Source organism: Epinephelus moara, chromosome 22 (assembly GCF_006386435.1).
Source record: "Epinephelus moara isolate mb chromosome 22, YSFRI_EMoa_1.0, whole genome shotgun sequence".
Taxonomy (NCBI): domain Eukaryota; kingdom Metazoa; phylum Chordata; class Actinopteri; order Perciformes; family Serranidae; genus Epinephelus; species Epinephelus moara.
Window position 1 is genome coordinate 36,471,127 of NC_065527.1, and position 13,956 is coordinate 36,485,082.

General features: G+C 40.5%; 1 protein-coding gene across 1 annotated transcript in view; it reads left to right on the plus strand.

Annotated features, from left to right (window-relative positions):
• LOC126383469 (putative ferric-chelate reductase 1) overlaps positions 1-13,956 on the plus strand; it is a 285,727-nt gene that overhangs the window by 158,759 nt on the left and 113,012 nt on the right. The window contains exons 7-8 of the mRNA XM_050033980.1: positions 5,505-5,606; positions 5,753-5,897. Of these exons, the coding sequence (XP_049889937.1) occupies positions 5,505-5,606; positions 5,753-5,897 (247 nt within the window). The remainder of the gene's footprint in view (positions 1-5,504; positions 5,607-5,752; positions 5,898-13,956) is intronic.

A 13,956-nucleotide genomic window follows, 5' to 3' on the forward strand; every position in this document is an offset into this window, starting at 1 on the left:
CTAGACGAAACACTGGTGAAAGGAGGTTCCCACCTGATGACCCCAAAGACATGTTAGTTATCACTGCTCACTGGTCTGTATAGTTAAGCCTTGCCATAATAGCTTATCATAGGGCTTAGGAGGTGATTCACTGAGTGCTGATCCTTTCTCTAGAGCACAAACTTCTTGTGTTTATTTGAAAAAACAAGCATGGCAGGGATTGAACATATTATATGATATGATCCAGAGAATATATATATTCTCTGGATCAGAGACTTTCTCACCCGCCGTCCACAGAGTCAGGGGGGACATGCTCACTGTGAGCACAGTTTGCCCACAAGGAAGTGTTCTTTCCCCTGTGCTATTCTCTCTGTTTTTCAAACAAATTTATCATCAATGAGGAATACTTTAGATTATTTAAATATACTGATGACATGGCCTTAGTTGATCTTTTACAGCAAACAGACCCGTTGGGTGAAGCTGCCAACCTGGCCCACACCAAGGCCCTTCAAACATGGTGTCACATCAGCAAGTTAGTCTTGGTCACATTAATTTCTAAAGAATTGATTATTTGCACAAAACAAGATTTGAAGACAGAGTCAGTTTCACTTGATGGTCAACGTGTTGAAACCAGAGAATTTTAAATACCTTGGTACGGATCTTAACTCCAATGTGAGCCTCTCTGGAAATACTGAGTATATTTTCAAGAGATGCTCACAGAGACTCTATCTTTGTAGGAAACTCGGTGGACTTGGTGCTCATCAGCAGATTTTAGAATTAGTGTAGAAAACTATGGTTGAGAGTGTTTTAACTTTCACCCTCCTGTCTGGTACGATCACCTTAACTGTACATCTAAGAGTAAACTCTGTAGGATTGTGACACTGGCAAGTAAAATAGTTGGCAAGCCACAAAAGCTCTTGACCCAACTCTTAACAGAAAGGATGAGGAAGAAAGTGAGGCGTGTCTTGGAAGATAGCTCTCACCCCCAGTTTGAACTCTTGAGCTCTGGAAGGCGCTAAAGAGTCCCTCTGGCAACCAAAATTGTATTTAAGAATTCCTTCTTCCCAAGTGCCATCAATATCCCTAACCAAGTGAGTGATGAATTTTAAACAACAGACAGACAATGCACTGATTTAATGTGTTAAGTGCTTTTGTATTGACTGTTTGTTTTACTGACTATTTGTCTGCTTTTACAATGCTGTTGTTTGGGTTTGGTGAGCTGAAGACAAATTTCCACCCATGGTGGACAATAAAGATCTATTCTATTCTATTCTATTCTATTCTATTCTATTCTATTCTATTCTATTTCAGTGTGTTGGGGCTTATAAATTTCAATAATAGAAGCACTTACAGTGATTCTGACTGTTGGAGAAAAAACTTCAGTGTTGCCTTTCAAATGAGTCTACGCATGTATGTGTACTAAAGATAGAACAAGATCAGCTGTCAGTTTACATGTAAGCACCAAATTTGGAACACAGTCTTGTGGGACTGAGACACATATTTCTTTTACAAGTAAGCAAGATGGTTTGAAAAACCAGAGTCATCAATTAAAATCTCTTTGCAAAGGGCAGGGCGTACATAAAATTGACTCTTTATTTATTTATTTATTTTTTAAATTTATGTAGTGCAATACAGGTGATCAGACAATACAAGACAGGTAACAATACAAGTGCGAAATACAGGTGAAAAAAACCCATAACAGCACGAGACAAGAGAGGAAACTAGATTCTAATATGTCAAAATGGAAGCAGTGATACCTATAACCAAAGAAACAAAAAAACAAACAAACAGAACAAACAAAACAACACAAAAACAAAACAGAAAAGGATGAATAAATAAAAAAAAAAAAGGGGGAGTCAGTATTAACCAAGGAATGAAAGGAATGAAACAAAAGAATTAAAGAGAAAGAGATGACAAAGGAGAGAAGGGAAGAGATAGATAAAAAGAAAGAAAAAAGTAAGTAAGTAAATGTAACCATGGTTTTGGGGGCATCTCCGGCTGGCTCCCGGGGACCAAGATCCCCCGGGGCAGACCCAGGGCGGGACCGGTCAGGACAGCAGAGCCAGGGCAGAATTTAATGCAGTCATTTGTTTGTGTTTGTTTTCTGTTATTTTTCTTTTAATTTGGTATGTTTCCTTATTCTTTTTTCCCCCTTCTTTCCTTCTCTTCCCTTTCTTTCTGAAATTCTCAATTTTAAACTCTTTTCCCTCTCTCCTTCCTCTTAGCTGTTGCTTACTTTGGGCCGACCCATTGCAAGTCAGCTCCTTTCTAGAACCGATCCCTCCCCCACGGGCGGGCTGATTCAACTATGGGCTGTGGAGCAGGTATCCTGGTTGGAGATGGGCAGGGTCAGGTCCGCTGACAAATTGACAGATAGCTGTCCCAAACCAGTACCGTCTGAACCTACTCACTATGATAAGTCTATGATTAATCTCACTCCTTCTTTAATCAGAATTAAACAGGCTTATGTGACTTAGCTCTGCTTTGTGAAGCCCAAAACCTACTGGGTTCTGCTTGCTGCATTGATTTATGCAGCTGAGCTGCTTCCTTCTGTTGGCCGAGAACACATGATCTTCTGCTTTTTTATTTGCATATTTATTTACCATTGTAGAAGGAGCCCAAGACTTGACAATGACTGCTTCTCTGAAATACTGTGCACTGTGCATAAATGAAAACACAGCAGGCAGGTGGAGGTAGAACAACACTCCTTTAAGAGCCAGTAGGTCCTTTTGTTAGGTCTTTAGGAACAGGATCAAGTTGAGAAAATGCCAATGCCACACCTGAGATACACCTACCTGCAGATCCTTTTCCTCCTGAGGAAGTCAGAGCCCACATATTTGTCATTCTTCCTTATAAGAAGATATTTGACACTTTTTATTTAAGGGAATATTGAGAAGTGTATGATCTTGAATAGTGTTACTGGTCTGATTGGCTAAGCCTGATGAACACAGAGAGGTAGATATCTCAGAGCCTTGATATCAGACATTGTAAAACCTTGTCCAAACCTACATTCTGTAATAAAGTGAGGAAGTTCTTGCAACACTCTTAACTGTACTTGAAACATTTTAACAGATTCATTCTTGAGAGATTTGAGAGTTAATTTAGACTTTTCAGCAAATGTCAGATAAACAATAATTGCAGATTCATGATAATGCCATGTAATGAACAGCGACTGTAAGAGCTGTTACATAGACACACATGCAGTCTACTGCATTACGTAAAAGTAGAGAAAAGTGACTTCATTTACTCTAGAAGAGTAAATATGCATGCATTTAGGTACTTGTACTGAATATTAGTACATTCTATGACACCCATGTTCATGTCTAAAATAAAGAACTGATATAGGACAGTGGCATCTTCCTGCAAAGCCCACAATGAAGTGATTCGTTAAGGGGCTTTAAAATGAAATGATACAGGAAGTATAATATGATAATGGCATGATGTGCACGTATTTTTTTTTATGAATGAAGAAGAAAGAGAACAATGGGCATTGCTAGATATGAGTGAATACCCTTATGAAAGAAAGGGCATAGAATGCTGTCTGCCTAACATGCTAGCTTTGATCAACAGCCTGATAACTACAGGTAAATCAAGGCCTGATGCTACAACAAAGTTTATGGTCATTGTTTCCCCATCAAACATGGGACACCAAGAGAGTGAAAATGTGGTGGCAAATAATGATGACAGACCAATCAATACAGTTCAATAGTATATTTATTATGTATTCAATGATATTACAATAGTTGGAACTATAGTTGGAACAAAGTACATATACCTGCAGGTCAGAAGAATAGAGCAACAAGGTTAGATGGAGGTGAGCAAGAGGAGAGCAGAGAAGAGAAGCCGAGAACAGACTCCTCCTGTGTTTCTTATGACCCAATTTGATCTCCTACTTCCTATCTTCAGTTAGGACATTGTTTCCTAATAAGGTAACATTCAGTGTTCAAATCAAGCATCACACACTCAAGTATCAGATCCCAGACATTACATCCTCTCTCCCTGTCTGCCAAGCCGTTAGCTAAGGTCAGAGTGACCCAATGAGGAATGATGAGGAGGAGGTCATTGTTGTAGTGTGTGTGTGTGTGTGTGTGTGTGTGTGTGTGCGTGCGTGTGTGCGTACGTGTCGTGCGTGTCGTGCGTGTGTGGTTGTAGTGAAGTGTAATGTCAATAAAAGTAATGTATCATAATGTATTATATTATAAACCACTACAAAAATAAGTTACAATTGTCTACAGCACTGAATTGAGAAGACAGGTCAAATGTGACACTTCATAGATGTGGAGGGATGTTTTATTAGATGACTTGAAACAGCAGTTTTCTTGCTGTGAGGGATCTGGATAGACTTACTGTATGTGCTAAGGCATTCTTAAGTGTTGATGGCTGGAGGCAGAATTAATGTGAAGAGCTGGTTGAATACAGAGGCAGCTGCAACATTAAGGCCTGCGGTGAAAAGGGACGCTAATGAGACAGAGACTGAAATATTTCCTAGGACTGAAGCAAAGCTTGCATGGATAGCTTGACTGGAATTAGCCAGAGACTGCATGGTGGCAATCACTTTCATGCACAAAATGTCTTGTATTAGCAGATCAGGTTGCTTTAAGGAGGTCTTACCTTAAGTGAACACTCATATTAGATATGATCAATATATACTTATTAACAGGCTATGTATCACAGTCTTTTAAGGTAGCTGTAATTAAACCTCTCCTAAAAAAGCCCACCCTGGATCCAGAGGTGTTAGCCAACTATAGAACAATATCTAATCTTCCCTCTCTTTCAAAGATCCTTGAGAAAGTAGTCGCAGACTAAAAGACCAAAATTTGATTGATTTAACTGGAAGAGTGAACGCCCATTGGAGTAAGGGGAGGAAGTGAGATAGACAGAACTGTGAATTAATGAAGCATAAAGAAATTCTTCCTGACTGAATTTAGTCTGAGCTTCATTACAAAAGTCATAAAGATAGCAAGGAAAGAACATTAAAGCCTGGAGAGTAATGACCACTGAAGTAACTTCATGTACGGAATGCTACAGAGGTAAAGTGTAAGCAGCAGCAACAAGTCATGGATCAGTCAAAACTACACCTGGCCTTCTATCGGTTGGGAGATTTTGACAAGGTTGTTGCACCAAAAAGTCAAAGATTAGCCTGTGAGGAGAAAGGCTGAAGGAGCAGAGCAAACCTTTGAGAGCTACAATATATCTGAGTGCAAGTATACAGTTTGAGCAGAAGCAAAGCAAATCTATGTGCAAGTAGGGGCTATTTCGTTTGGAGGGTAGGCTTTCTAGTAAAAGAAATTACAGAATATGTGCATGAAATCAATAAATATTGCTCTCAAAATTAGAAAGACCACACAGTTTAAGATAGGATTTAAGCTGCATACAAGCCCTGCCTGACAATCACAAATATGTTGTTTGTTCTGTCAACTTTACTGTTTTTAAGAGCAGCCACTTGAGCTTTAGAGAATATCCAGCAGCATTCTTATTCCTTTGAAAACATTCTATTTGTTATTACTGCCTCTGTCTTTTTGCAGGGAGAAGATGATATTTATATCTGTGGCATCAGCAGTGATGGCCTTGTGCAGTTGCAGCATGCCTTCTCAACAGGACAAACAGCTCCAAAAGCTCTTCCTCTGGTACTGAAGTTCTTCTGATACCACTCATTAATATTTGGACAAGGTTTTAGGCCAGATTTTTCATTGTGAGACCATGAAATATTTAATGCTCTGTAACTCTGTGGACTCAACTTGAAATGTTGAAATGATTTCTAACTGTCCATCAGGGGAATGTTTCTGACGTAAGAGCATCAGTGCAGGATGGGGTGATCAGCTGTTCCTTCACCTCCATGAACAGTATTTCTCCTCAGTGGACTACTGGCTTCAACAGAACTTACTATCTCATGTTTGCCCATGGACCCAGCAGCGATGGTAATAAAAACCTGTAATGGTGGAGGAAGCTTGTTATCTGTGATCAGAGTATGTTACTTATTATTAGAACAAGGGTCAACAACTTTTCATGTCACAGAGAAATATGTGTACAGCGAGTAAGTCCATTAGTCTTTTAATTTAGAAAGTTTTAAGCTCTTGAATCTGAAGAGGTTTGTATTACTATTAAATTTTACACAGCAGTCAGTATGACTTCTGTTGGGAAAAGCGATGCTGGGCTTTGGACTAATGAGCTACTGTCACGTCATTCTTGTAGTGGAGATTCACAGTACATCACTAAGGTGAATGTCCATTTTTTTGGACCTCAGTCTGCTCTTATTCAGTGTCACAAGACAAAATGTTTGCTCACATATGCACACTTCATGAAAAGTGGGATTTACGACCACGTAAACTTACAGTACCCAGCGGGGCAGCCCTCCCCCTCTCTGCTCAAACACTGACTGACAGCTGACTCCACTCATAGCACTCATAGCACTGGCGATCAGAACCAGTCAGTGGCGAAAAAAAGCACTTTTAATGCGCAAACTTACACGGGACACATTTGCCCCCGTTACCGTTTTAGCTCGTTTCGCGGCTCCCGGTTGCATCCGCCTCCCTCAATACTGAACCAGTTTTAGAACGAGTTGTACCCATGAATCATACGCACACATACACATGGGGAAATAGGGCCCAGGTTGAAAAATACTGAAGTTGTCCTTTAAACAGGAAAAAATCACTTGTGATTGATTTGTTGCCATTGGTCAGTCTCAGCCATTACAATGCAGGTTTGGGTAGACCCCTCACTTATGATAACAACAACAACAACAACAACAATAACAACAACAATAATTTATAAAGCTGTAAGCAGCAATGATTGGGCCCTTGTACCTTTGCCCACGTTGGGGATCCTGGCAGGATGCTGGCTGACAGACGTGGATAATTATTTTTGTTAAAGTCGGTCACTGACTTGAGTGAGACGGTGTATCCTTCATAGAGTGTGGGTGTTGAAACGATCTTTCTCACATTTTTGTCACTTCCTGTCTGTACGCTGGAGCACACATTAATTATACGTCATGTTGCTGTAAATCGTTGTAGACCACACCATGTAACTGTCATGTAAATCATAAAGATAACTGTCTGACAAGTCTTACTTACTGTTACTAGTGGGTAGGACAATCACCATGAAATCTAATTTGCATGTTGATGCCTTTGGGCCTGAAACCTTATAAATCAAGTGAAATTTGGGGAAGACAGGACAAGGTTCATGGAAGTTATAACAACTTTCTGTTTCATGGCGTATAAGGCATCACTGTTGCAACGTCCTTCAATGTAAACTCACAGTCTACACAAAGAAGCATCACCAGTGTCTTGCCACTATGCTGACCAAATCTGAGGAGGAACTGGTCACCCCTGTGGGAGAACTATATCAAAGTATAAAACACATCGTTTCATGTTGCCAGTAGGTGGCACTATGACTATAACTCAATTTTGTCACATAGGTGTCATGAGGCTGGGACTCTTATCATGCATGTGACATTTAAGGCAGATTGGACAATGTATGCTCAAATTACAACAGCTTCCTCTTTTATGGTGAGACATGCAAAATTGCCACCACATAATGGTAAATGGACCTGCATATAGCGCCTTTCCAGTCATCTGACCACTCAAAGCACTTTTTACACTTCGAGTCACATTCACCCATTCACACATACATTCATACACTGGTGGCCGAGGCTACCATACAAGGTGCTACCTTTTAACACACTCACACACAGATGGAACAGCCATCTGGAGCAATTTTGGCCCAATCCCAATTCCTATTTTAACCCTCAATCTTAATTCTCAAACTCAACCCTCAATCTCACTAGCCCTCAAAACCAAGTGTTAAGAGCTATCTTGTGACTTTAAAATGGGACGCCCCTCAAAGGCAAATACGTCAAAACTCCGTCCAGTCTGTCAGTTCAAAGAAGAAGAAATATATGTCATCAGTAGTCGTCGATAAAAAGACGTGATGAGTTTTTTTTCCCCCCAACACTTTATTTCAATTCTTGTATAAAACAAGCAGTGACAGACATGAACAGAACAAATATGCCAGGGTTAAGAGAAAAGAAAAAGAAATAAAATAAACAAACAAATAAATAAAAAAGTTCAGCAGCTCAAACAATTAAATTGTTTACATATTTTCAGAGTCTTTATAGCTTTGGAGTTTGTGGAGTGCTGAATGGTTTCTAAGTATTGCTGCATTTCATTCATAAAAATTTTTAACAAGGGTTTTCTGTTACAAAATTTTCTCTTATGAATATGGAATTTCGCTAAGATAATAGATAGATTAATGATATAGAATTGTTTTTGTTTTGAAATGCTGACATCATAAAATCCAAACAACACATCTTTGTACAGAAGGTGAAAATAGAACATAAATGTTGCAACGAATATACTCGACAAAATCTTTCCAAAAAGTGACAGTATAGGGGCAGCTCCAAAACAAATGTACAGTTACCAAACAACAATTTTTGACAATGCTGTCTGCAGCTGTGCTGATTTCATATTGAAACAGAATGCTTGATCATTAGGGGAACAGTTGCCATTGTGACCGAGAATTATGTTATGAATATGAACAGTTCACAAGTTACAAATTACTCACTCCCATAGTTTTTTTGGAGCCTGCTTGCTTTTTGTAAACTTGTCTTCATTGGTGGCCCTGAAATGAATCAGGGCTTGTGTTTTGTCTGGTGGCCCTGAAATGGAACAGAGATAACATCATTACTTTCTTTTATTTTTTACTTTTTTGGGCTACCTGTCAGATATTCGTTAAGTTATTAGTTTAGTTTCATGCAGTATTGCAAGTATTATGACAATGAATACTGTGGTTAACACACAGCAGAACTGGTGAGGCTGTTTACACAGTCACACAAGTGTTATCTGGTGACTTTCATCCACGTTAACGTTTCACTCTTTGTGTTATAAGTTGATATTCAATCAAATAACCTGTACCACAACAACCGACGTAACTTATTCAGCGGAAAGTCACCAGATAATACGATCAACGTAACTTATTCAGCGGAAAGTCACCAGATAATACGATCACTAATGTTAACCTGCAGCTGTGACGTTACCAGCTGCAGACTCTACAGCTACAGGAGATGACACCGTCCGGTCATCTTACAAAAATGTCGATGCAAACATTTCACGTATATTAAAACAACTTAACAACTACATTATCACTGAGAAAAATGACTTCTTGTAACTGAATAACAGCATACTCGGTTTTCAGAGAACCGGGGTTACGTGCGGCGGGGCAGGCAAGCCGTCGCCTGCGACCAAAAATATGTGTGTTACGCTACAAAGAGGTCTATAGTCTGTAAAATGACGTTAAACTAAGATAATGCAATGGTTATCATACTTTTTAAACAACTATTAACAAGGAAAATACTCACATTGATAACTCCGCTTTCTTACGCTTGTCGCCGCCATCTTGCATTGACTGAATCATCTGTACTCGGCTGGGTTCGGCTGAGCTCGGCGGATGATACACAAAGGAGTCTGGGATAGCACCCCCTGCCAAGGGTGGTCCTGGAAAATGTTAAAAGTGAGGGCCATACAGCCCTTATTCTTGACCCTCAACTCAACACTCTGAGAATCGGGACAGCACTAGCACTTCGCGGGAGTGCGGATTTTTGAGACTGAGGGTTAAGATTGAGGGTTAAGATAGGAATTGGGATTGGGCCTTGGTGTTCAGTATCTTGCTCAAGGATACTTCGACATGTAGGCTGGAGTAGCCAGGGATTGAATTGCTGATCTTCCAATTGGTGGACGACCCGCTCTACCTCTGAGCCACAGCCGCCCACCAATTGACAAAAACTCATGATTTTCATCAGAAATCATCATCAGGATCTTGAGACTAGGGGGGCAACAGAGCCAGTTTTCAAATCTGAATGCAAAAACCATAAAATATCACATTTTCCATGTGTGCCAAGTTTCATGAGTTTTCGAGCATCTTAAGCCCCTCAAAAGAGTGATTTATTTCTAAGAAGAGGAAAAAGAAGAAGAAAAATTCCTTCAGTTTCAAGAGGGTCCTTACAACTGCCAACAGTCGGTGCATGGGGCCTAATAATAATAATATAATAATATTATTATATACATAATACAATTAAGAGTGTGTATAATTAGAAAGCCCTAATTTAAAAATGCTGCAGTTACTTTATGTGATATATATTTATATTAGGCCTGTTGGAAAAAATCGATTTGAGTTCGAATCGCGATTCTGACGTCGCGCGATTCAGAATCGATTCACATTTTCTAAAAACGTGTGTGCGCGTCGGTGCTGTCTGAACCTTCTTGGCTGCTGTAGTATTCTATGGCAACCCGTGAGGTACATAGCTGTAAAACCAGCGTGGCTACAAGGGGCGTGTGCCGTGTAGTGTTGTTGTGCTTCGCTAAAATGGAGGGGGGTGAAGATGAAACAGAGCCGCAGCCGCTGGCAACAGAACTTAGAGATGACGCTAAAAAAGAAATACAACCGCCTCCGCGTTCTTTGAAAGCACACGTTTGGAAACACTTTGGATTTTACCGTCAACCGGGCAAGAAAGAGCTTGACATGACGTTTACAGTTTGCCGACATTGCCACGCAAAAGTAAAGTATTTTGGAAATACTTCAAATACCCGTGCACACTTGAACAGATACCACCCAGAGTTATCAGAAGAAAAGGACGATACACCAACACCAGCTGCAGCTGACCAACGCACTCTCCACCAGTTTACAAAACTACCACCCAGTTCTGCACGGGCAAAGACGACAGCCATCGGCTGTTTCATTGCAAAAGACATGCAACCATACAGATCAGTGGAGAAAGAGGGCTTTCGGTTCATGTGGAAAGTTGCAGAGCCACGGTATGTTATACCATCACGCGCCGTATTCACAGACACTGTTGTGCCCCGTCTTTACAGAGAGACTAAGGAAAAAGTTGGGAACGCTGTTATTAAAGCCGCCCGAGTAGCGCTTACATGTGACCACTGGACCTCTAGGGCAACCGAGTCGTACGCCACATTCACTGCCCATTACATCACAGATGAATGGGAGCTCAAGTCTCAAGTTTTGCAAACAAGGGCGATGCATGTAAGTCATACTGCTACTAACGTGAATGAAACATTTCATGCGGTCGCACGAGAATGGGGGCTGACGCTCAGTGACTTGGTGATTGTTACCGATAACGCAGCCAACATGATTGCTGCTATGCGGCTTGATGATGAGCTAACACACATAACGTGTTTTGCACACACACTCAACCTCGCAGCCCAGAAGGCTCTGAAGCTTCCTACTGTTGCCCGGCTGCTAGAGAGGATCAGACGAATAACCGGGTTCTTCCACAGGAGCGCCATGGCAGCTGACGCCCTAAAAGCGAGTCAGAATGAGAAGGGGATCTCGGATCACTCATTGATAACCGACATCACAACCAGATGGAATAGCGCGCACGATATGGTGGAACGGTTTCTGGAGCAGCTACCTGCAGTATGTGCCGCTCTTGCCTCTCCTGATGTGAGAAGAAATAACAGCACCGACAGTGCCGCGCTAACTGATGTAGAAATCAAACATGCTGAAGAAATAGTCATGACACTCAGACCATTGAAAGATGCCACCAACATTATGTCCGAGGATTCCTCTCCCACACTGTCAGTCATAGCTCCACTGACTGCACAGCTGATTCAAGACACAGAGTTGGACTTGGCTGACTCTCCAATGGTCCGTGACATCAAATGGGCGGTCCATGAGGACTTAGCACCAAGATACAGCAGTGTGAAAACTCAGAACCTTCTTCATATGGCCTCTGCACTCGACCCCCGGTTTAAAGCACTGCCTTTCCTCTCTGAAGAAGAACAGCAGGACATCCATGCCAGGATGATAGCAGAGGCTGTAGCACTCGAGGTAAAATGAACTTATTATTTATTAGTGTGTGTGTGTGTTGTACCCTGCTGTAAGTAGCCTATATTGTCATGCCAGCCTAAATGCCCATTGCCTAAGTTTTCATACAGTTTTATATATACATTTCATCAAACCAAGTGCTTAACTGCTTTACATACAGCAAATGTGAGGAAAATTAAAAAACAACAACACTGAATTAAGACAGCATGGAAAAATAGACTTAAGAGAGTAGAAAACAAGAATAATTTGAAAATGAACAGACAAGTAAGAGAATAATATGTAATTTCCTTATGGACTTTTGTTTACAAAAAGTAAAACATGATAAATATTTTCCTGCAGGACCCAGGAGAGGCTGAAGGCAGTCCTGTGGAGCCAGAGACAGGCCAAGCTGAAGGCCCTGCCCCAAAAAGAAGATCAACATCTGCTGCACTGGTCAATCTGCTGGGGAAGACATTCACTGAGGTCAGAGCTGCCCCCAAATCAGTCAGTACCAGAGCTGAGGAGGAGATGAAAAAGTACTCGGAGCAACCTGCACTCCCTCTCACAGAAGACCCCCTTATGTGGTGGAAGTCCAAAGAGAAAGATCTCCCTCTACTAGCCAAATTAGCTAAACACATTCTATGTATCCCTGGTACAAGTGTTGCAGCAGAGAGAGTATTCTCTACTGCTGGAGATGTAGTGACAGCTCAGCGGAGCTGTCTCTTATCAGAGCATGTAGATCAGCTCATTTTCCTCCAAAAGAACCTACAGATTACTGACTATGATAATTAATCCTCCTATTCTACACTGACATTTTTGTCAAGCACTTTTGGGATTTGTTGTCAAGTTACAAAGTTTTATTGTACTGTTTTGTTAGGAAAAAAAAGGGAAATGTAACTGTCTACTACAGTAGTTTGTGTAATTTTATTTTTGGAAGTGGAATGTTCTCAGAAATAAAGGCAGCTAGCCTAAGTCAAGTCAGCCAGGCTAACAGTTTACAGTAGTAAAGAAGTTGTTGTAACAGTATTAATGTTTTTGTTAAGACAAAAATGAGAAATATAACTACTGGTATTTATTTTAATTTTGTAATTATTTTGGAAGTGGCATATTCTCAGGAATATAAGATGGCTAACCTATGCCCATTTGATTTGTTTGTTGCTTTATAAGAAGTAGTAAATGAACAACAGTTGTTGTTAATTGTTGCAGTATCGTGTTGTTTATAGTAATGTTGAGAAGTGGAACCAAGTTCTGGCACAGACTGGCAGCTAGCCTAACAGCACCTTATTGTTTTATTGTGTACTGCTGATAATTGAAACAACTGAGTGACATTCATTCAGTCAGATGTTAGTTAAACTGTTTTTTCCAGTTAAAAATATGTTCTGTCTGCAAGCATAAATAAATCAGAGAGACAACTTATTGTTGTCTTGGATTTACATTAATATGTGCTTACATTATTGCAGTTGATAAAACATTGTCATTTACAATTATAAAAGTTAAAAAATATATATACTATGCTATGTATTGAATGAATAGAGAATCGTTTTGAATCGGAAAAAAATCGTTTTTGAATTGAGAATCGAGCTGAATCGAAAAAATCGTTTTGTAATCGAATCGTGACCCCAAGAATAGATATTGAATCGAATCGTGAGACACTCAAAGATTCACAGGCCTAATTTATATAATGTCTATTTTCATGTTATTCTTATGGCCTACGCTACTAATCAATGACATAAATGGTGGTGAATGATACATCTTACAGATGCGCTGGGACGCATCATCACCAATGTATCCTGGGTTTGTCGGGCGTTTCGGGTGTTGCAACATCATACACCCTCACCCAGGTGACCCAGCCAGGGTTGATCAAGCCCCAACTTGTGTCCCTAGAGCATTAGTCCACTGATCACCCCTCTTTATCCAAAGCCACCTGGAAGTTCTCTCTGCTGCATCTGTCACAGCCCTGATGGCTTTGTCCTTCATTGGTCCGCTCATTCCCAGCCGGGTGTATCAATCAATCAATTTTATTTATAAAGCCCAATATCACAAATCACAATTTGCCTCACAGGGCTTTACAGCATACAACATGCCTCTGTCCTTTGGACCCTCAAAGCGGATAAGGAAAAACTCCCCAAAAAACCCCTTTAATGGGGGAAAAAAACGGTAGAA